Here is a 24718-nt window from a genome sequence, read left to right as displayed (position 1 = left end):
TTAAATTGCAGGCCGAACTCAAAAACTTCACTGACATTATTTTGTAATATACGACTCGCAGCCAATAGTATTTCGATAACTATAGCTGAAGCTGAAGCTAATTTCATATTTGAAAGAACAGCAGGTATCATAAACATTTATACAATTTGCTTCACGTTTACAGAGGCTGCGGCATTTCTTAACCTGAGTGAAATCTACATTTATCGAAAAATGTCCCGTAACAAGATCTAAATACAAATGAGTGCTTCAGTGCTTGCTGCTATGCAAATATTAATTTATTAACCTGATCAAGTGATATCTTGATGATGTCGCAAAACAACTTCATTTTTTTCCTGCAAAGAAATTAAGCACAAAAAAAGCAATAAAAATTTCTAGCTGCTTAGCAAACACTAGCCTTTTCAAGTGACTTATGATGCTGATGAAGTAGTGTTTTGTACGTAAAGCGAAATCTCCATGACACTATAAATTTAAAAGACATCTTTCAGCATCGCAGTGCTCATTTAGGTCTGATGCCTCTAAGGCTGATTTCACTCCTTCGTGGGGCCATTTTGGTCTTAATTTCGGTAAAAATTCCAAGCAAAATCTGTTACAGCCCCACTCTGGCTTATCAGTTTATCCTTTGGGCCTTAAAACTGAACTATCTGGAAACGTGTCGGAAAGTGGTTAACTTGTCTCACTCAGAAAATACCGCTGTATTTTAAAACTTTCGATACCTAAAATAGTATAATCATCTTCTATGAATATCCCTCTCGCCCCCCGATGACGTAAAAGAAGTAAAAGAAAGTAATGTTTTAAACTTGTTTGTAAAAGATGAAAGAACAAAATGTGGAGTAAAAAGATTATTGTTTTTCTCCTGCTCTCAAGAACTGATGTAAAAACAATGTTGTTACAGATGGGGTTCACTAAAATCAAAATGTTGGGCATGAGCAGTAGGGCTAGATGCTTCTGCTCCTCTCATGATCTACACCACTTCACTTCCTTATGTGATCATTGAATATTTCATATTGGCCATCAGAATTGAATAAAAGTCCTTAAAGTGTACTTAACCATAATAAAACATATTTAGAGTACGGTGTACAGGTGTGGCAGAACATTCCTTCTTTCCTTTCTGACAAGCTTGAATTGGTTCAGAAAAGGGCCCTGCTTATTATACATCCATCCCTTGGCTATGCGGATACCTTTAGTTTTGCCCAGCTCACAAGCCTCGCAACGAGGAGGAATCAGTTATGCGCTAAATATATCCGAAAATTACATAATAGTAAACATCGAAATCACTTTTTACTACCCAATAGCAGAGGACACACCCATGACCCCACAGGAACGTGTGCCGCATAAAGCGTTCCGGCTCATTTATTACCTTTCATCGAGGGCGCAGCGTATAAATGTACTTATTTCATATTATAGCAGTGTTATTACGAGCCTCATAATTTTTATCCTTCTAGAGCAACACCCAGAATACACAGACGCACGAACGCAAGAAATTTTCTTTTCTATCCGGGCCAAGCAGCCGCCGGCGTGCGACATATGTTGCGATAGAGCCGGATACAAGAGCACCTACAAGGCATTCTTCATCAATGTGGTTTGGTTTGTACACAAATAGAGAGTGATCATTCACCCCACACGGGAAATCGGTAGTGCATAATACAATACATCAGCTTTGCCCGAAAGTGGTGCCTTTTCTAACTTCAGTTTAAACGAAAAACGGCGGGGAAATTTAAAATTTTAGTATTTCAAAAGGTTACCAATAAAGAGCGTAAATCGGAAGAGTCAGCAATCAAAATCAAAGAACTTATTTAATATTTTTACAGATACCTAGTAATGAATAGCGTCCTCAAGAAAGTGGTTAATTAAAACAAGGTGTTCCTTTTCAGGACTATAGCTATGGACGAATCCCTCAAACATCTACTCATATGGCCTACTTTGAAACTATTTTGGAAGGACCAGATTATTTGGTACAACAGCAAAAATATTAGAATACAATCACTTTCTGATGTTGATAAAATACTTGGTCTATGGTCAAGGAATGAGGATTCTCTGTTGCTGAATCATTTAATAATTATCTTGAAACAATATACCTGCTATTTTAGAAATAACACTTCAAGAAAACCGTACCTGCACTAACTTTCCAGGTCCTCTTATCAAAGATTGATTCAATCTATCAACTTAAAGGTAGAATTTCTAAATCATAAAACAAATTAAGTGTCCATTTCAGTATCTTAACAATTATAATTTTATTTACTAAGCGCGCATATGCAGTGTAGTGTGTTTGCGTGTGTCAGTGTATGTTTTATTTTATTTATTGTCTCTTCTTGATTAATGTCTCTTCGATTATAATGTACCATATTATTTTGTTCGATTAACCGTCCGTCCTCGAATAAGCACTCACCTCGAATAAGCGCCCACCCGGCCTGAAAACCCAAAACCTTAATATATATATTTAGCCAAGCCTAAAAGCGGAGCTCCAATTTTTTTCATAGCATTTATAGAAATCTGCTTTTCGCATGAGCGTAGTAAGTGGGGGGGGGGGGGGGGGGGGCTAGTAACCTTACCAGTTTCTCATTCTTTCTGCAGCTACATATATTTTTAGTGCATATGAAGCAAACTTCCCATCGACAATAACAATAATAATGTCATACAGAAGGCAAAATTATTTAATGCTGATTTGTTGTAACAGAAGGCATTTTTTCCTTAATTTTCCTTTCACCGCGGTGAAAGAGGAGGTGATCTTTGCGCTTGTGCCCCAGTCTCGTCCCCAGAGCCCCAGCGCGTCAAACATGGCGGCGGAAGGGGCGAATTTAGTTGTCTTTGGCTCTTTGCTAAGTTGAAGAAGAAGAAGTTTTCTAGTTTGGAAGCGATTGAAGTTTTCCTACGCCTCTTGTTATTTTTCCTGCGTGACTGTGTGAAAAATGTTCCGTTCTACAGCAAATTTGTTGGGCTGAAGGAAAATTTTTAGTTTGATAAATGTCAAAAGTAGATGGGGTTTTGCTGTGTCGGTGGAAGGCGAAAGGTCCGACGGCTCTGTCAATCAAGGAGGTAAGATAACTTCAAATCTTTATGTATGGATGCACATTTTTGTTCTGTTGAATGTGTGTGTGTGTGTTTTTTTTTTTCTGAAGGAAGAGCAATTTTCTAAAAAAATCTTTGATCTTTAATCAAGATAATGTTCAAATGGCAAGCTATTACGGACAATAGTAGGCTAGTGTTGTTATATGAATTGATGTGGTCGGTAACGTAATATGCACAATACTAAGAGATCGTTTCAAACTGCGGGCCAATTGAAAATCGAGTCATTAATGGGGATTTACAAAATATTTTAGATTTCATCGTTTTCTACTCAAATTGAGTGATTTTTTTTTTTTTTATGTTCAGGTTCTATTTGAGGGAGATGCACATTGGAGATGTTTGAATACAGGAGAAATATGTCAAGTCAAGTTAGCTGTGGGTCATTTCTCTATTTTCTAATACTGTACTTTTAGCTGATTTATTCAATAAATTAGATTAAAAAGCTCATTTTTTTTAATTTGTTTTTCCCAGGTTGATAGCTATTCTTGTACTCATGAAGTTGTTTTTTTTTTGTTTTTGTATGTATAAACTCAAATTAGATGCTCAGTTCTATGTCTTTGATATTGATTTAAGAGAGTCAAGATGTCTTTCTTGCTCTCAACTTATCTAAGAATGCAGTATAATTTTCCCATTTGTTTTGGAAGGGATAGGAAAAACATGAACCTTTCATAACTTCCTGTCAATCACATTAATCCTTTTGTTTTGAGAGTGCAAAGTGATATTGTTTTGTTCAGGGAAACCAAAACAGTAATGCATGAGTCAACAACCCCCTCCCCCCCCCCCCCCCGGGACAAGGTGGGGATCTGGAAAAAACCTTGCTCAAATCTTGAATAATATCCCCACCCCTCGGGATCCTTCATAAACTCAAAGCATTACCTAATACCCCACCCCTGGAGTTTTAGCTAAAACTGTGGGCCCCAAAATTATGTCAAGCACAAAATATGTAACACCTTGCACACCTTTTTACCTGTTTCCTACATATAAATCCGCTAGCATAGGTGCGGTTTTACGTAATGTAAAATTTATTTTAGTCTTTTATGTAGATATATATATACAGGTCACTTATGTTGTATTGTAAAACTCCCTGACGAAGTGTGCGTTTGTCACACGAAACGTGTAGGACAAAATAAGTCGTTTTACAACTGTAAGAGTTTGCAGACGTGCTGCTCACTAGTTTTATCTAAAAAATTCTTTGACATTGCAGTCTGTTCACAAATCCCCACCCCCTCAGGGCAGCTAAATCTACTAAACGCTTCCAATGCCCCACCATCTCGGGCATGATTTTGTATCAAATCCCCTACTATTCCCTTGTAATCCCCACCTTGTTCTGGGGTGGGGGGTGGGGGGGTCAGGGTTTTCGTTGACTTGTGCATAATTGTCTGGCTCTTATTCTTGATATTGCAAAGTCAACATGACAATCACTTGTGCCTTTTGCTACTTTATATACAGTCATTTCAACTAACGTTGTCGGTTCAAAGCATAAAGCTAAAAGACAAGACCGAAAGTTTACGTGGGATTTTTATGAATAAATAATTCATCAAAATCAGTCATGCCTAGAGAAAACAATAGGTTGTAATTAGCAGTACAATGACCTGCACGTGCATATTGTTCATAGAAAATAATCCCACAAAACATTGCGGTCTTGTCTTTTAGCTTTTTTATTTTGATCCGACAACGTTAATTGAAATAGCTGTATATGAAAACTAGTAATGATCAAAACTGGATTAGAGAGTGCATTTGTTGACCTCAATCCTTAGGTTCTCTCTCCTTTGCCAAGTTGGTGATGATATCATCTGCCCCTGCAAAATCTGCAGGGGGTGCCATATACATGTCCCAAGATCCTTTCATTCATGGCAATCAAGGTTGACTCCAATCTGTGTAAGGAGTGCGTTCTTGTTGAATGCAATAAATTTATTCAACAGAAAAAAAAAATGTTTTTGCAGTCCCTAGCCATCTGTAGCTGGTTTTTAAAGTTAGTAAATTGCTTGACATAAAATCAAATGTGCAGTTCCAGAAAATATCCATACTCCACCCACGGAAGGTCTTTTGTTTTGCACCCCTGCTCCCCCTAGGAAATTCCAGTTTAGCTTCATACTTTGCTTCTAAAATTTTGACTTTTAAGACCCCCTCCCCCTAGGAATTTCCGATGACCTTCTGTGGGGTGGGTGTGGATTTTTTCTGGAACTGCACAATAACACTTGGGTAATTAAATCCTCAACTGTCCCTGTCAAAATCTTTACCAAAAAAATCCATCATGCAGTTAAGGGGTCAGTTATCCCCAGCAGTTTTTTTACACGTTGCTACATGAGAATTCACTTGGAGTAAAGTAAAAAAAATAAACACAACAATTAAGGGATAATGAAATTTTGTGCTGTGCAGTGCTGATGCAACTGGGGAATCAAAGAATTATCTCTGGAGTGTAAATTTCTGTGTGTGAAGGAAACCACTTAATAAACTTTGCATTGCCCTAGTGAGTACATTTGTTCAATCAGTGATCAAAATCCTGGGGTAGTGGGTTTGAATCCTGCCAAGATCAAAGAGTTTTTCTTTAACTTGCATGGACCACATTTCCTTACTGAGGTAATACTGAGAAGAAAATTTAACGGTTTCCATCACCACAAAATTTACACCACAGGTTTTATTCTCTGGTTTCTCAATTTAGGTACAGACCTTGCTGTCCTTAAAAGCAAAATCCCAATTGAAGAAGTCATTAAACACTAAACTGCTGCAGCCTCATCACTCAATCCAGCTTAATTGGATAGCACGTCCTCATCTGAGAAGTCCCATTCATTTTTACACAACAAGATACCTACCATGTATCATTTAATAAGCATTCTGTAAAAATATTCCTTACTTTACTTTTCATCCTCTGGTTTTTCCGAGGAAAAAAAAAATGGTAGGTAGAAGAGAATGTAGGTATAGAGAGTTGAGTGTGCAAATAACAGTCGTCTTCTGAATTCACAAAATGTGATCATGAACAACTAATACTTTGCTTGAAATATTGCAAATTGAAAGCATTTTATTACTTCATTCTTCAAAAAAATCAGTGGTTTAAACTGTTCTTATACAAATAAAGAAGAGTTTGCATAAACCCAGTGGACAGAATGGAAAAGGAAAATAATATTAGTGTTTTTCCTTAATTGTTTCTGAAATAGGTAAACCAGACTATGTTATAAGGTGTAGAAAACTGTAGCACTGGTTACTGACGTAATACAAAACCCATGAAAAATAAACAGTTATTATAGGGTGATCAAAAGTAAGTAAAAGAAAACAATTGACTTGGGGTATAACATTTGTTATAATGATATGTAAATCACTACAGTGGAATACCAATAATTGTTTTTAACCTCAAAGGGAAACATAATTTTGTTCCAAAAATAGGAGGTAAAAATCTGACTGAAGCAATCCAAGAGAATTTAAAACAACTATTAATTTGTTCAAAGAATTGGGAGTTTCAAATAACTGAGATTGCACTGTAAAAATTAATACCTGTACATATTTCATAATTCATTACTCACTACCAACTTTTAAAGTTTTCTTTTAATTAAAAGAGATGGCTGATAGGAAGTTTGATGTTTTATCTTTAATCACAGTTGTCAACAGAAGCCAGGGTTTGGTTGCATTAAACATGGCCTGAATATCAGCCACCTCCTCTCCTCTCAATTGAATAGCTATAAGAATGATTGAGTACAGCGCTCTGTTGCTAATAAACACAGCTAGGCCCAGGCATCCTGTAGCCAATCTCTGTTGTACTCACCATGCTAGAGCAATAGCCCTACCTGGCCAACTAATCAAATCTTTACTCAGTGAATTTTCTTTTGAGTAATAATGAGATGCCCATTCTATTTGGCTTCTGCCATCATAAACATTTTCGAAAAGGTAAGAAATTTAATACATAACTGGATCTATCGATTGGGAAAGTGCACAGAAACGTTCACACAAGAATGCATAATTTACAAGTTTATGAAAGGCTTCAACAAGAACGTCCATTAACAAAGTGATTCTTGAGGCGTACAGTGTTTTCATCACATCTACAGGTATGGATCTGTGATGGTAAATAAAAAGCTTACATCAATTTTTTTTTTTGTCACAATTTAAACAACATATCTTAAACTCTACCAGAAAAGGCTACACCCGCTGTGTGTGGCTTTTGTGCCAAGGCAGTGGCAGATTCTAAAACAATCCAGAGGGAGGGTAAATAATTTATGCAGATGAGGGCCTATGATGATTTTTATTTTTTCCCTTTCATGTTTTGAAAGGCCCCCCTCCCCCTCCCCCACCTGATGATGTTCTAAATATTTTTTTTTCTGGCACCCCTTCATGAGATATCCTGTAAGCCATTGTAAAATACCTTGCCCACTCCCTCTATCACCCTTTTTAACTTTAAAACCTCCTCTTAAATGGCTGATACAAGCATTTCTGGAGTATTAAAATTTTATTACATTTGCGAACTTATAATTAACTAATAAATTTCACTTTCAAAAATCCTTTACTAAAAATTAAAAGGATAAGGCTCAGATATTCACTGCATGACTCTAGAGAATGCAGTGGTGTTATGTTGTAAAACACATAATATAAATAGCTGTTTGCTTTGCCAAGGAATCATTCTAATATTCCTTCATGCAAATACTTACATCGATCTAGCCCCATATAACCTCCTTTTTTGAAAAAAAAATTTCACATCATACCAATTTGATTGTAACAAGATATCAATAGATTCTTTTTAAAATTCAATTCTTTTGGAGATGAAATCCAATAACGAACATTTTTTAATGTGGTCTTTATCATAAATACTTCATGCATGGACAGTATTTATGATGCAGTAATTACTAATTTTTTGAGATAATGCTGTTGTCAAGTCAGGTTCAGAGATGCCAAATTGTCCAGAATTTGCAACTCTAATTACTGCATCAGGATTCATCGAGCACACAAAGACAGTGGCCAGGGGGAAGCTGAAAGGACTAATTCTACAGTTGGAGATGCCATTATCTATGGCAATTTTATAAAATGAAAATTTATATGTTCTAAGATAATTTCCATGAAAAAACAGACAAAGGAATTTAAAAGATAACTGTGACTAGCTGACTATGAAAATCACAAACATAAAGAATGGAGAGCAATGCATGTCCAGAGGCCCTTACCAAACCAATGATATGGTAATAATATGGGGAAAATGAGAGCCATGTATGGCCCATATATGGAAAGTAACTGGGTATATTAAATCAAAATATGGGTTTTATAACAAGCATGTACTTTCAACATACTCCAAGTATGGTGTTTATATGGACACAAAATTAAAGACATCAATAATGTGGGAATAACATGGTTGACTGATTCCCCATGTAATAACCACATTATCTTTCATTTTGAGATACAATGTATATAACAGTTATATGGATATAATATGAATGATAACTATAGTTATGTCATATGTGGAATTTATATGGCAGATGTACCCATGATCACTACATTACAAATATATCATGCCGATCACCTGGTGTCCATGCTAATCCTATATATGGGATTAAGACAACAAATTAATGCAATCTAGTGTCGGCTGAGGAGGATAAAAACCACACTCCCTCAAGCACATATTGAAAAAAAGATCAGCAATGCTTTGAATCATAATTTGTTCAAGCACAATGCTAGGTTTTACAACGAGTTAGAAACAAGAAATTTATATGGTGGAGTCACAACAACAATGCCGGTTGCTCATGACAAAGCGTTGCGCACTGACGATGCACCTGTTCTGTCAGATTACATTTTAAAGGGAATTTGTAACAGAGGGGGAGGAGCAGCCATTATTTTTTTCTTCTCTTGTTAACAGGACCCGGCTAATCATGATTACATGAAAGCATCCAAAAGTTTAGAAAAACATGTCCCCGGCTATAATTATTTTTCTAAAATTTGTGACTATCACTATGATGTCGGAGAGTTATAACTGGAATTTGACAGAGACACCTGCAAGGTTAAGAAAGAGCAGCAATGCACTTCATGTAAAAATGGTTGGCTGGCTCCACAATGGGCAGAATTCCACGCCCTTTCTCGGATAAAGAAAAATTAAGGTACGCGTACAAATTAAAGTGTTTTTGAATCTCCGGCTACTTCTTTAGATGGAACAGCACAACCAGTTGATGACTTAATGCCTAGAGCGCAAAAAAAAAATCCTTCAATGAAGGAAAGCTGAACACAGTGAAAAAAATTACAGACTTTTCTTCAACAGTGTACCTTTCTGGTTTCTGAGGAGCTAGTTAGAATGTACCTAGACAATTTAAAAGATCTCCATTTCGATCTCCAATTAGATTTGCGAAATCAAGCAACCGTCGAGAAGCGACGAAACCGAGACCCAATATATTATTGGCAAGAGTTACTAGACCTTACTTCTATCTGGAGTTTTAAAATCTCTTTGTGTTTTTGAACTTGACCCTTCAGTTGAGTTACTTGAAAAAACACTCCCTTCCACACACTGAGAAAAAGTTGAAAAATGAAAAGAATGGGCTAATTACCAGTCACCTACAAGAAGCAAAGGGACATGTTTTTGATGAAAATGAAATCATGTTTTGATGAAAATGAAATCACACTAGTTTTACACTCGCTTTTAACATTGTTTAAAAAGACTTAATTTCAGCTCAGTCAAAAATACTCCCACGTCTAAATCTTTGCCGTTATACCCTATTATTTTAAGTATTTGTGTTTGTTCTCTGTAAAGATTGTCACAAATAAATGCTAAAATTAGAAATATATAAGCTTATGCCAGAAAAACTTGTCAGTTTATATAAACTGTAAGTTTATGTCAACGACACTGTGTAGCGAGACGTTTGTTTGACTGACTATTTTACCTGAGAATAAAATTTCTTAAATGAAGCAAAATGGGACGAGATTGGAAAATAAAACTCCAAGGAAAATAACAAACATGGACCGAAAAAGCGAGCTCAAAAGACTGCTGTAAAGTTAGCAGTAGCTATAAGTTAAATGAGTTGCATGGTCAACACTGCAAGAAAAACATTGATATCTTGCAAAACGGCAAAGTTTTGTCAACAAAAATATACTGTCACATAAATAGATATAAATATACTCGCCTCTTTGGAGAATAAACAGTCCTTTTGTTCCATTGCTGATTTTTTCGTTCGTTTTAAAACGTTAAGTGAGCGAAACGTTTCACTTCAAGAGGAAAAATCCAACGTTTCGTCGTGTCGGAACAGAGTATAAAAATGATTTCTCTTCGGCCGCTCTTCAGTGATGTGGCGTTTCCGCCGCTAGTCGCCTTGCTCTTTTCCCACTGATGGAAGGCAAAATTGGACGAGATTAGAATATAACTCCAAGGGAAATAATGAACATGGACCAATAAAATTACCTCAAAAGACTACTCTGGAGTTAGCAGTAACTTATTTTATATAGTTTATTAATTATAAGCTTATAGACTGCGTGTCAACACTACAAGAAATCAATATCTTGCAAAACAGCAAACCAGCAAAGTTTTGTCAACAAAATCACACGAATATGCTCGCCTCTTCTGAGAATAACCAGTGCTTCTATTCCATTGTTGATTTTTTCGTTTGTTTTACAACGTTAAGTGACCGAAACGCTCCACTTCAAGAGGAAAAATCCAACGTTTCGGCGCGCCACATCGGAGTGAAAATGTTCGGCTTCCGGTGACGCTAAATGGAGGAAGGGTAGCACGGCGAAATTGGGAATGGCGGAAAATCACCCCAAATTCTAAAGCAAGGAAAGGCGGAAAATCCCCCCATTAGAAAATAAAACTCCCAGGGAAATAATCAACATGGACCGAAAAAAAATGATCTCAAAAGACTCTTCTGAAGTTAGCGCTATTTAGTTGCTTCAGCTTAAATTAAACGGCGTGTTAACACTGCAAGAAATCAGGGGCAAGAAATCAAGATCTTGCAAGAGTGCAAACCAGCAAAGTTTTGTCAACAAAATTACATGAATATACTCGCCTCTCCGGACAATAACAAGTCCTATTTATTCCATACCTAACTTTTTTCGTTTGTTTTACAACGTCAAGTGAGCGAAACGTTTCACGTAAAGAGCAAAACTCTAAGTTTCGTCACGCAGGATCGGAGTAAAATGGTTTCACTTCAAGATTCTGCCAATCGATTTGTTTCTCCCGCCGCTAGACGTCTTGCTGTTTCTCCCGCTGTCGGTCACATAAATTGACTTTGTATTTTGTTCTCTTCAAAAGATCTTTTTGTTTTCTTAATTAAAGCAGTTGGTGATGCAACTTCCCGCCAAACAAACGCGGGTCGCAGCACGGCTTCACACATCTAAGTTTTCCTGTGGCTGCGTACGGGCGTACGTACGGTCGTACGTACGGGCGTACGGATGGACAAAAGTGACGTCATAACCAAACCAAAATTTCTCGCATTCACGGGTTACCAAATTCTCTTAGCTATGGGGCTCTGCACGCACGCCTCCGGCGTGCGGAGCTCCGCTAATATGCGCCCAACACCACCCCTCCCAACAAAACAAATTTGTGTACCAGACCAACGTGAAGCCGGGAACAGAAAAATCAGTTGTGTTCCGAAATTGGTTTGAGAAACGGTAATCATAAACTTTTATATTTTTTATGGCTTGTTCCTGCTAGCCGCAAACAGTGAATATTGTAACACAAAGCCTATTGTTAAAGTTTTCCACTTAGTTTCGTCTTGTTGATAAACTTGTTATCCCTTGTTTTGTTATTCTTTGGAGGATGTCCTCGCTTGCTGAAAATGTTGGGAAAATAATAAACGCCCACCCCCATGGGCCCACAATATAATAAGCACCCAGGGCGATTTATCGCATAAACACGGTAATAAAAATCCAATAAAATAGAAGCAAAAAATAAATCGCAGTATAAAAACTAGGCATAATTACTGTTAGAAATTGCACCGTAAACAATGGTGTGAATTGTTCTTCTGTACTAATAGTATAAGTGATATCCTCTTGTATTTGTCATATTCCTGAGGTGTGTATCTGAATGGGGTGCAATTTCAGTAGTTGAAAGAAAGGCGTTAAACATACGGGCGCTTCAACGATGATTTTAAGGAGTAAAAATTGTTCGGGCCACGCCCATACTGAAAAAAAAAAAAAGAATTTTGGTACGATCATCCCCGTCCTTTTTATGTGGGAGTCCCCCCAGGGGCGCTTTTCCTAATGTTGCCTTATTGGTTACCTCCTCCAACGACTAAAACTCGTTCGGGGATGTGAGAGGAAATTCCTTAGATAACAAGAACTTGAACCAAGTTCGTGAGCCCACGAGAATGGGCACCCCCACCATACCCCGTCCTTAATTGGCGAAAACCGCTGGGCGCTGAGATCTGGTTTAGGTGCTTGTTATCTAAGGCCTTCGTGAGCGACTCTCCACAAGTCCAATAGCAGCCAATGGATTCTCTCATTCTTACAAGAAACCAGTCTTCCTCACCGAATCCGTCCACATTGGGAAGGTGGAATGCTTCATGTTAGAAAGATAAAATATTTACGAGTCGTCGCCAGCCGTGTGTCACGTGATGTCGAGAATGGAAGATAATAGGCCATTTTTATGATGGCGTCATTTGACTACAACTACCAGAATTCATTTCGTTTTCCTTTTCAAATTTGAATTTTGTAATCCCAGTGGACAGCAAAGAACAATGGCTCTAATTAGCATGAGAAAACAAAAAAGTGAAGGGTTCTGGTAGTTGTAGTCAAATGACGCCATAGTGAAAATGTCCTACTCCGCGGTGATATACAGTATTTAGCAGTTTACCAGATCACTTTTCAATACCACACATTAGCAACTTGTTCAGTTCAATTATGTTATCAATCCCAAATGCCAATCATAAATAGTAGTGCATCTTATGTTGATCAAACAAGAGAAGTATAAAAGGCGTCTTTGTCGTCAGTTGTTATTTTCGTTTTTGTTATATGATAATCCGCGATCCCACAATTTACAAAATAACCTCTGACCTTCATTATCAGCCTTTTTTAGCAGTCGTTAGGAATCTGCTGAAACACGTTCTGGAAACAAACAAAGGAAGGGAGCTGATACTCCCTTGTAGTGAAGCAAAATACTTTGATGTCACTCCATTCCGTTTCATTTTTTTCCTCAGTTTGGTCTAAACATAATTTTTCTCTGTTACCAGACATTAATTATGGCGAGAACCGTGATAGTAGAGAAGATATCTTCTAAAAAATACAAACAAAACGCATTATAAAGTGCTTTTTAATGATACACGGATATCAATACGCAAACGGTCCATTCAGTGGTGTAAACTGATATGGTAAATGACGCATTGTTCTAACAAGGGTCAGTGAATGAAAAGCTGACGGCGCATCTCCACCAAAATTCTGAGAAACTGACCCTTCAAACTCAAATGGACTTTCAAGTCCTTTTTAAAAAGACGTTTAACAAAATCCTCATCTTTAAAAATTTAACTATTACTTTCATAGCCAAAATTCTAAATAAGTGAATTGTGAAAAAAGGAAAGTATGAAAAGTTCATCCCGTTCCAGTTCTTACATCGTAAGCTTGCGAGGATGATTAGCACTTCCTGTTTGTCTGAAGTAAATGATACTCTTGTAATAAGATCGAGCATGCCCACATTAGATCTTTTTTTCCGTTCATGCAACAAGGATAGCCAGCTTACTTGAACTCAAAACGACAACTGCACGATGGATGCAAAAGACAAATCATACACCAAATGTAGCCACAAATGCAGCAATGGTTCGCCAGTGGCTCTTGTGATATCAATATTGCTCGCAATCTTGTTGTTTGTGAGAATCGAGCTCGTACACAGGAAGTCAGAAGCGACAGTAGCCCAGCTGGCATTTCGCATTCAGCGAATTGAGGAAGAAATGCAGGACAAGATACAGGACAGGATCATGGAAATTCTACAATCAAATGTGATGCCGGCGAGTGACGAGAGAACAGCAATGAATTTTTTGAACTCGGGTAAGTTATTGAACAATTTATTTGATGTTTTGAAAGTGCTGCACATGAAGATGAAGAGCCGCAAACACAACGCATGGTTTACTTAATACTTGTAAGATCCTATGAATGAATAGGAAATGTCAGGCTTCTATCTAATACACTGAGTTGTATGATTTGAAGCCAAATTGCCCGGTAGATGCAGTCTCTAAACAGTCAACAATTACGACACTTGATCCAAGAATGCGTGCCCTTTGACTCTGTCACCAAACTTTGAAACTTCTTTTTTCCCATTTAGGAGTGGGGTGGGGGGTATGTGAATGTTACCCAAACCGAACTCCTGTGGATATAATTAACTGAATTTCAAATCTTTCAAATCTAGAGACAAAAGCAACAGAGAGTGTATTTCGGAAATGCAGTTACAAAAAATGTCAGAAACAAGAGGTCACACAAGGCCAGAAAAACATGTAGGATCAGCCATTTTATGCTAGCTGAAAGTTTTAAGAAATCACTCACTTACTTTTTTTCATACCTTGAGCGAACTTGTTTGAAACCACAATTGACTTTTAGATCCAGTGAAGCTTCTGCTCATTTCCTTGCTCATCTTGCCTTACACTCAATATGGCTGTGATTAATAATAAGGAGAATACTTTGTTTACAAACATTTCACTGACAATTTCCCGACAAGAATTATCCGCAAATCGTGATGTGAAAGTTGTCCAAATTGCCTAACGAAAGGTGCATTTGGTGTTTATCCGGTTGTGTCTCGGACATTCGGACTCATTCTTCTGATACTCGATTTTTGCACTGAATTACTTTTCAACACTGTCTGGCGAGCTTAATTTTGCCGCTATTAACCTCAAGTGTAATTTAAATGTAAGTCGATAATTTAATTTCCATTAATACTTTCTTCAAGCGAAGGAAAAATGTTCTAAAATACCAGGGTGCGCGAGTGGTCGACTAAATAGAGCGCCGTGACAATCCTTTGCGTGACCATAATATTTGTGAGTTTGTTGTATGTTTTAGAAATTTCTGTTTTTCATGAACAAAAATTACTTTCTTTTCTTATAGTAACAGTCGTGTTGTAGGTTCACATTTGTGTTTTTCTATTAGTTTTTTGTGAATTTTGGTGGCTTTCTGAAGTATTTGGAAAATACTGAAATCCTTTATAGTGGTCCTATTCAGATCATAAGTCTGCATTCCCAGCGACCCTGCCAGAGTAATTTTATCACGTAGCCCAAAGCCATGTCCTCCCCTCCCCTCCCACGCCAAGCGTGATGTGCGAGGGAAACACCGGTCAACATTATAACGTGTCGCTCTCTTATGGTGCGCGTTATTAAATATATGATTGTTTTAGTTGCAGATGCAATGTTGTTTCTCCCTCAGCCTGATTTCTTTTTATTTGTTTTGAAATTGGAACCTAAACCAATTGGCACACGCACAAAGCCATTAAGCTAGTATAAATTCAAATAGCAATTTCCTGGGATAATCAAGTCCGGGCAAGATCTTAAAAGCGTGAAATAGTCGGCATTTTTGTTATGGGAGCATTAGTTTGGCTCTTTCGGCTTTTTATCTTCCTTTTCTGAATGCATGTGTGCTGTAGGGCGTATGTCGAATTTTAAAATTTACAGACTGAGAGCTACATTCTTTAAGACCTAAACTAACATGGGAAAATTGCGATGTTTATAAACCCGTTTTTAACTTTCTCATGATCAGATCGAATCGTATCTGTATTAGAGCTATAATGTCCTTTCCAAAATGCTCGGGAGAAGATCGCGGTAGCAATGAAATTAAGTCATTTGGAATAATCCAAGAACGAATTTGGCTTACCAGGTATGTATTTGCCAAATATGGCCTCTAGAGCGTATGTAAACCAGACCAGAACTTTACAATAGGCCATTTCCCAGTTGCTTTGAACCTCGTTATGAAAGCGAGGGCTACGTGCAAAGTTTTCAATATGAATTTAGTTTTCATTCATATGCAAACAAAGCTAATTTTCATTTGAAAAGTTTTTCATATAGCCTCGCTTTCATAATGAGGTTCAAAGCAACTCGGAGCTATTTGGACCATTTCTTGCAGTTCCAGTTACATTCGCTTCTCCTATATCTACAATAGCAAAAGAAATCTAGCTAATTTTGGTTCATATACTATATTTTTGTGTTTATTTACTTGTGTAATATTTCTGTGTCGGACAAAAAAGAATTTGATATCGCCTATTTTCCTTTTTAAATTTCCCGGGAGCCCCCCATCTTGGATTTCATAACGTGAAACGGTTGCTCACTCAAAAGAACTTCTGCTTAATAACTGACAATAGCGGCAACCGCATGACGTCATAAAATCCAAAATGGCGGCGTCCGGGAAATATAAAAACGAAAATAGGCGATAATCATATCTTATTTTTTGCACACTTGAATGTCACTTCTTCTTTTTAAACTAAAATTTAGATTTAAGACACTATTCTCACTGAGGACCGCCAGGCACAAACGCCCCCTATTCCTATGAGACCTGTGTATTCAAATTCCCGCGCATCTGTGAATCCTCAGGGTAATCGGTTGTGCATAATATTTACAAGTTTAGTATAAATAGGCCTGTTTTATCCTGTTTATTCCTCTCTTCGTTAAAACGGACACAAGATATCATGTTGTCGCCCCACCCGCCTCCCTGCAGCGATGGCTCACTTTCGTGCGTAAACTCTCGCTCCTTTCCGCCTCCGCGCTCGTCTCTTCCCATAACTTATCTCAACCTGGGGCGTTTGGGAGTTTGGTGAGAATTTATTACTATTTCTAACAATTTACCGTCAATTTGTTGTCGGAGTGGAGGTTCCCTTTAACTAACGAGAAGCCTAAACAACCACACATTAAAATAAATGGAAAGAACGTTAAATATCGCAAACACGCCCAAGTTTGGGGCGTTTAATCATTCCAGAATTTTTTATTCAGTCATATTTCCTGCTATACCTTTCCCTTCGTATGAGATGTCGCCTTTGTCTTGTTAAGTCGCGGGTGGTTCGCTTTCGTTTGCTGTCACTTCCTCTTCTTCCGGGTCACATTTATGTAAACTGGTCCTTCTATGGACGCGGCTAAGATCAGCATTAAGTGTTTTATTTTCTAACCTGATACCATTACCTTAGTACCATGAACGGTAGCTTTAGCAGTTTTCTTGCACTTACAGATTCCCCTCAAAAGACCTTGGAGAAAATTTCAGACGTTCATCACCGTCAAAGAAGAAACACCGCCCCGTCAACAAGCCCATTGTCTTTACAGCAAATCCGCCAGGAAATTGACAAGAAATTAACTCATGCCTGCAATAACACAGATAGGGTCTGTCAAACAGGTCCACAGGGTCCCCCGGGAATCAAAGGCAAAAGAGGGAAAAAAGGTCCCATTGGCCCTCAAGGGCAGAAAGGAGATGTTGGACCGATGGGCGAACCAGGAATCAAAGGGTTAATTGGCTTGAAAGGACAAAGAGGTAGAAAAGGCTCCATTGGCATTCAGGGTCCAAAAGGAGAATGTGTTACGCTTCCAAAGATCGTTGTATATCCAGAGTCCCTGGGTGTCTTCGTTACCAAACAGGCAACGTTTTACTGTTGGGTGTATGGTGCAACGTCATTTAAGATAACCTGGAGTAAGCTTGGTGTTAGAGGTACCTCCTTCAATGATACGTTTGCACAAGGTGGTGTCCTTCACATTAGCAATGTAACAAGTCCACATGTTGGATCCTACATGTGCACTGCTAACACCAGTTATGGAATTTTAAAGACTGTTAGCAGTTTACACTTAAAAGGTAAGAAGAAATATACGTGGTCTAGGCTTCTTCCTTTTTTTAACTTAAATTTGAATTTAAACTTGGAAAGGAGATTACGAATCATTTTAACTTGAAAGGCCAGAGGTTTTCGCTATTCGATTTTCCCATGCAAAATTTCTTATAGATGATGTAGACTTGCCAAAATCTTCTTCCTTGTGTCTAGAAAAGGAAGAGTAGTTGGATTTATGGTTTTGCTTAAAAGAAACATACATTCTTTACATGGAAGAAAATATAATAGGAACATACATGCACGTGACCATGAGAACACATAAACACAAAACACACAAGGATTACAAAGCCATGTGGAGTTGAATTTGTCAACAGATTTGTTCTGAAATGTTATTTTGTATAGAATACATAGATCATTTTACAACCTTACTAAAGAAGCTGTCAAATTCCCCAAAGCCGCAGCATATACTGGTAACGAAAAAATGGTATTTTGCTATTTGAAGAACCCTGCTTTAAGTTTCTCCTGACCAAAACGTTTTTAACAACAGAATTAAAAGCTATTAAGCCCCTAAAATAGAAAGTCACTCGTATGAAACCTAAGTAAAGGTTTATCATTTCATTTAGTCTAATTGGAAAACTTTTTCTCCGTCCGCCCTTATTGTTTTTAGAATATGATATTTTGACATAACTTTGTGTTTATTCTGGGTCATACAGTAATTCTGTGTTCTTTTCTCTATAGAGCCGCCAGTGTTTACCGCCAAACCTAGTTCAAAACTAAGTGTGACTCGAGGGTCCACCCTTAGACTGTGCTGTGTAGCTGCAGGATCTCCTCCTCCCAAGATAGAGTGGTCACGTGCGGGGTGGTCGACCTATTCACGGTTGTTTTTACAACAAAAAGGATGTGTTACAATCAATACAGCTAAAGAGGACGGTCATGGGAGTTACACTTGTCGTGCCTCAAACAGCTATGGAGTAGCTCAAACAATAACTACAGTGACTGTTACAGGTATAACAACTCGGTCAGTGATTTTCCCCTCTTTTGAGCCGCTTTGCTAATTTTCAGACTTAAAACGTTTTCAGTTTTGAGAAATGAATGTACTTAATTATATTTTGATGTCCGAAAACGAATGAGTGGCTCAGAAGAAAAGTTGACCAACACACAAAACTGTGAATTGTCCCGGGTAAGCAAATAGATATCATCAAAGTATGTTTTGGGAGCAGAAGAACGTTTATAGGGATACAAATTATTTTTGGTAAAGGATGAATTTTTATCTCACTTTTAAGAAAAATAGGCCATAATTTTCCATTTTTTTTTTTTGTTAATTGACAAATTTCACTTTACTCCTAATCCCCTCATATCTTCCAAAACAAATTGATTTTAATTAGACCGTTTCTTTGCACCTCATTCCTTTTTTTGTAGGCTTCGACAGATGATCTTAAACACATGGGGATTATTTTTCCAATTTTACTCCATTGGTTTCTTTTATTCTTAGATTCCTGCAATAAGGTTTTGTCAAGGCTTCCTCAAGGAACAAGTGGACAATATGAACTTAAGCCTAATTACCACAAGTTCTGGGTAAGCTAGTACTCTATACTATTCTCACCAGGAGTCCTCACTCTCAAACGCCCAATGTGGTGACCACTTAATAAATAGATTCCAAGTTGCCGTGCGTCTTTTCAGTAATAGAACACAGTTGGCGCCAAAATGTGGTAAGAACAAAAAAGTGGCACATGAGCCGCAGGCGAGTGTGTCACTGATGTTCTTACCACATTTTGACGTCTTCTGTGATCTATTACTGAACAGACGCACGACAACTTGGAATCTATTTGGTTTATACAAACACGACAAACTTGCCTCGTAGCGCTTGACTGTTCTATTTGTGCCAGTTGAGGAATTTTTAAAGTCACCAACGCCACTTTCCGTGTCGGCTTCTTCTTTTCTTCTTTATCGTACTTGTAAACAGCTTCCCCTAAACTTTTTCCGAGGCCTTCACTTGCTCAAAGCAGAATAATCGAGTAAATATTTTCAAAACTTTGAGCCTTTTCGTAGCGCTAACAGCTGTTTTGAAGCTTTTTTCCAGTTTAGGCATTTTCAAATCGACAAGAACACTTTCGCCTTGGTTTCTTCTTTTTCTTGTTTGTAAACAGCTCCTGCTAAACTTTTCTCGAGGTCCTCACTTGCTCAATTCGAAATAATCTCCCAAACATTTTCAAAACCGCGCGCCATGTCGGACAAAACAAAGAAAACAATTTTCCCTTGACGTCATCCGTATGTCTGTACTCTAATAGATCATGGGCAACGACCAATCACAGCGCGCGTAGTATTCAGTACATTATATAAACTGCGATAGCTAGACTGGGTACAAGCCAACCCTCAAAAGGTGGTAGAACAAGGGAAAATAATGAATTTTCCCGAATACTCAAAACCCCAAAAGGTTTTATACGTGAGATGATAACTCCAGCGCTCAGTACGTTGAGATCGACAGAGTGAACTAGATTTCCTCCACGAGAGGCAACAAGGGAAGCAGATGTTAGTTGACTAAAAATTGGCTCCAGAATTGCCGTAATACAGATTTTAAAGTGAGATGTCAATCAACTAGATCCCTTGACATATAGACTTAAATATGACGCAAATTAAAAACCCAACTAAAGATTTCCATTTCAAGGTAGGCGATACCTGAAAATGTCAATTTGTATACGGTCAGATTTATAACAACCTTGTAGATGCAAGGCTGATCGAACAGTTAGTAACACTACCCAAAATTTTGGTCAGACAAAACTAAGCTTCATCAGGAGCTATAGAAAAGCTAAGTGGAAATGGAAATTCTCTTCTTTGACGTCTTCTTGTCACGGTTGCTCACCCCGAGGGGCAGCTCATTTCCAGCGCTATGACTTGCTTGTGTTGGTTGTTGACGATCCTGGCGTCTACTCTATTCGCTCTCAGTTCTTGAAATTCCCCATAGACCGGAACATCCCAGTACGTCTGTGCCTCCGCTGTTTCGTAGATAGGCTGCGGTTTGATGGGTGAATACCAAGGAGGCACAGTGTCTATCAGGCCCGGATCAAATAGGATCTCGAAGAATGGGACCTTTACGACTGCGTCATGTCTTGCCACGTACTTTGTTTGTGCAAGCGCAGGGCAAGCGGATAAGATGGAGCCATGGTCTCACACTCACACGTGTCTTGTGTATGGCGTACAATCGAGTGGGTAATAGCTGTTCGTATAATTCGAACATACCCGCCACCGTATGTGTTGGGCATGTTCGCCACTCGCTTTAATTAGCCACCAATAGCATCGCTCAGTGCTAAGCTCCTCGTCATCTTCTCTTGTTGTTACCAACTTCCCTTGCCATTTCTGGGCCCCTACGTCCCCTTTCAGTCTTAATTCTCGCTCTTTCCTCAGGTGGCTTTTTTAGCCTCTCTCCTGGTATAACCTCTCCTTCTTCTGTGACGCAGGCTGGATCAGGGTATTGGAGCTTTAGTTGCAGGCTACACTCTTCCGCGTACTTCGTCGCTTCCTTTGTCAGTGACTGGCGTCCCCCACTCTCCGCATGCTTATTATTATTATTTATTTATTTATTTATTTTTATTTTTTAAAAACGTTTTCTGACCTATTAGTTTTTATCAGTCGGAGTGATATCATAACATGTCACAAACTTCACAATCTTTTGTAAATGTGAATGTCAATATTTAACAATTATCCTGCGAAATCGGGCGGAATATCGCCTGATACTTAGCCGACGAGGCCGTAGGCCGAGTTGGCTAAAATCAGGCGATATTCCGCAAGATTAATATTGAGCAGGATAATTGTTTTATTATTCAACACATTGATAACAAAGCACAGGTTTATAGCAAAAAGCTGAAGGCGATCTTTATTTGTCAAAAAAAAAGAAACTTGTAACATTTTCTCGCGCGCGGACCGGCATGAATGAAAGTGCCAGCTTTGTTCAAGTTTGATTGAAATCGAGAGCGTTTTGCATCAAGTTAAAAAATTGAGTACTCGTCTTGTGCGCCAATCGCTCCGGCAAAATTTTCTACAATTTTTTAGCCTGAAAAGCTAAAACCAAACAGTATTTTGTAGCTGCGAAGGATTTGTTGTGTCAGCTGGGCCGAGTTGAAAGACTGGAAAAGCTTTTCAACGATTTCTCGGGTGAGTGTTTCTTTGTTTTATACTACGCAAGCAATTTCACGATCTTTCTTCAGTGTTTTGACAAACGCATCTAGTGCCTTGTTGCTTGCAAGAACTCTGGATTTTTTATGAAACTAAACGGTTTTTCAAGCGGCTCTAGATCTGATGTTTCTGAGAATAATTACTTTGTACTCCATCTATCTTTTTGTGTGCCATAAAGCTAAAATTTCTGGAGGCACTTCAGTGCGAGTTCGGATTTTCTCTTGTGGTTTTCTCCATCTCTTCAAGACGAGTCGAGATCTCTGTTTAACGGTTGTGAGAACCAATCTAAGGAAATACATCTACTGTTTGTAATTTCTGAGCCCTAGAATACGGAACAAGCCAAAAGTGTAGCGAAAACTATACTTAAACGTTTTTGCTGAACTGTAAGCTTAATTTGCCAGTTCATAAATAGAAAGGTAAGCAGTAAAAGATTTTGAACTAACCATTACAATTCTTAACAGCAAACTTGGTTGTCTTTGTTGTGTTCAGTATAAAACAGCGCTACTTATAGTTTGGTGTTCTTGCGAGGTCGTTACTTTTTGAAAGCGCTCTGACATTTTTCTCCCGGACGTACGAAAACTACGTACATCATCGAATATTCCCCAGTTTTAGCTGGAGTATAGTCGGTCACGTGAGGCGTTTAGACCAATCGCGCGCGAGCGAAAATATTTGATGGAGTATAACGCAGGATATCTGTTGAGTGCGGACTACATATATTGAGCTCGCAATGACCATATTTGGGCAGTGTCACAATGTGTTGAATAATAATCCCAGTTACTACGTGCTATATAAAAACCAGATTAACCTTAACCCTTGTGGACCACTAAGGTTTACCTTTTTTGAAAAGAGAATCATATTTTTGCTTCTTTTTTAAGATTTTCAATGTAATTAAACTCCAAACTCAAAAGGTTCCTACAATCTACATTGGGGGCTCTGATTTTGCATGGACCATACCTTTGGCAATAATAAGGAAACATTTCTTTGCTTCTACAAATGAAAGGTTTTCACGCAGATCCCTTTGTTATATAAAATTTTAAGAGTGCTCCAGTGAACGAGTATTCGATTTAAACGAAAATGCTCTCAGCAACAAGCCGTTGACAAAGTAAGGAATTAAGTAATTCGAAATTCTTTTCATCTCTTTTAACCAGGCTTATTGTGACATAACTTCTGACGGCAAGGCATGGACTCTTATCGCGAGATTCTCCAACGATGACAGCAAAAACTGGATGCGAGACGATGGAATGTGGTGGTATAACCAGAAAGTTGCCATAGGAACGACAATTGATCCTTCAACCAACGCTGATATGATTTCTCCAGCATTTTGGTTGCTCAGCGGCAAAGAGTTAAAGATCACGCGCAGTGATGACCCCAGTCACACGCCATTGTTACAGACAACAGGCAACTGTTTAGGTGGGAAAACGTTCCGATCAAAACTAACACGTTATGGTGGCTTCAGACATGGCCAGGCTTGGTCCAGTAGTCGGTGCCTGGGCAGTTGCACAGTTCAATATGGCGGTCGGTACAATTCAACCGACGGGTTTCAACAGGCTGGGTGCAGTGGAAGCATGCAAAGTAACAACAAGATCGGCTTCTGGTGTGACTGGGTTGATGGTGATGGAGCAGTGATGATGATTGGTGGAGGAGGAAGAGAGTGTAACCGTGCTGATCACGGGATTGGAATAACAGAAGCTGACGTTACTTCTTTTATTAATCGCGGCCGAAGTGAAACTGAATATGACTTTGGATATAACGCTTACACATTTACTCGCCCGACCAAGTCCTACTCATTAAACTTGTGTATCCACTGATTAGCATCAATCCAAAGCTTTTTTTTTTTTTTTTTACAAAAGTTACGTAGTAGTCTATTCCAAGTTTCAAATTGTTCCAATGAAGATTGCCTCTTTTTTGTCATTCGCAAAAATACGTCCGCTATTGAAGACAGGGACTTGTCAAATGTTGTAATGAAGAGGGTAATGAACAGGGCAACTAAACTTAGACAACTTAATCAATAAATAATCAATACAGCTTAATCAATAAAATTCTTCCAATGAAGATTTTTTTTTGCATACGTAAGAATGCATCCTCCATTGAAGAGAGGGAACACAGAAATTCTTTCTTTTGCACCTGACTTGTCAAATGTCATAATTAAATTTCGTAGCGCTCTCACTGCGTCGTTAGCTTCAGTGGGACTTAGTGGCTCAGTGGATTGTTTTGGTTGTTTCGCATTCATCTTTTGTCTCGTGTTGATATTTATTCGTTACATTGGGGTGCGTTTTATGTTTGGGCTTCTAGATTGTTTTCGTAATAACGAGGATTTCATTATATCGAGGTTCTCTTCCATACATTTTACCGTAACTTTGGCCGGGCTGAATAATATCGTTCCGTTTTTCCGAGGACCGTTATACTGAGAGGTTCGTTAAGTCCAGGTTCCATTGTAATAGTTTCTAGCAAAGCACTCGTGTTTGTATCACAAAAAGGGTTGGCGGAATCGTACAACAAATTCCTTTCAATCAGCTGCCGCCAGGTTTAAGTGGCTACATTATTACAATTCACGGTACCTGAAATTAGATAGATATTTTACGATGTAAGAATTACTGTACCTGAAACGTAACATGCTGTGTCAGAAAGTGCCGAAAACAAAAACCCAGAAAACAAGTAAGAACATACTTGTGTTCAAAGTTGTTCTAGTTTGATTAAAATAATGCTTTCTTTGTGGACTGTGTATGTCACATATGGCCAGAAATAAGGGGGAAAACGGTATTTACCGAGTATTTCTATTCATACAGTGTCAATTTTAATCAAATTTAATTATAGAGAAGTCGAGTGAAA

At 38.2% G+C, this 24718-nt stretch overlaps 2 protein-coding genes and 1 long non-coding RNA gene across 4 annotated transcripts in view; 2 read left to right on the top strand and 1 right to left on the bottom strand.

The window, feature by feature from the left end:
- The window catches only part of LOC146450292 (neuronal cell adhesion molecule-like), a 145964-nt gene that overhangs the window by 26568 nt on the left and 94678 nt on the right, over positions 1-24718 (top strand). The gene's annotated exons all lie outside the window — the stretch shown is intronic.
- On the bottom strand, positions 6052-10681 carry LOC146450297 (uncharacterized). The gene is made up of 3 exons (XR_014860323.1): positions 10560-10681; positions 10143-10331; positions 6052-7108 (listed from the first exon to the last, which is right to left on the bottom strand). It is a non-coding gene; the product is annotated as an uncharacterized LOC146450297 (long non-coding RNA).
- On the top strand, positions 13653-24607 carry LOC146450296 (uncharacterized). Its single transcript, XM_085100451.1, has 5 exons — positions 13653-13989; positions 17137-17748; positions 18458-18724; positions 19212-19294; positions 23038-24607. Exons 1-5 carry the CDS (start codon positions 13710-13712, stop codon positions 23695-23697), a joined length of 1902 nt encoding a protein of 633 aa, XP_084956577.1. The 5' UTR covers positions 13653-13709; the 3' UTR covers positions 23698-24607.

The sequence above is a fragment of the Pavona decussata genome, unplaced genomic scaffold (genome assembly GCF_977016875.1).
Source record: "Pavona decussata unplaced genomic scaffold, jaPavDecu1.1 SCAFFOLD_468, whole genome shotgun sequence".
Classification (NCBI taxonomy): Eukaryota; Metazoa; Cnidaria; class Anthozoa; order Scleractinia; family Agariciidae; genus Pavona; species Pavona decussata.
This window is presented reverse-complemented; position numbering and strand designations above follow the sequence as displayed.

Coding starts and splice junctions, on each gene's coding strand:
- LOC146450296 (XM_085100451.1), top strand. CDS start 13,710: ATGGATGCAAAAGACAAATCATACACCAAATGTAGCCACAAATGCAGC. Junction 17,749..18,457: donor TAGCAGTTTACACTTAAAAG/GTAAGAAGAAAT, acceptor TTTTCTCTATAG/AGCCGCCAGTGTTTACCGCC. Junction 18,725..19,211: donor AACTACAGTGACTGTTACAG/GTATAACAACTC, acceptor TTTTATTCTTAG/ATTCCTGCAATAAGGTTTTG.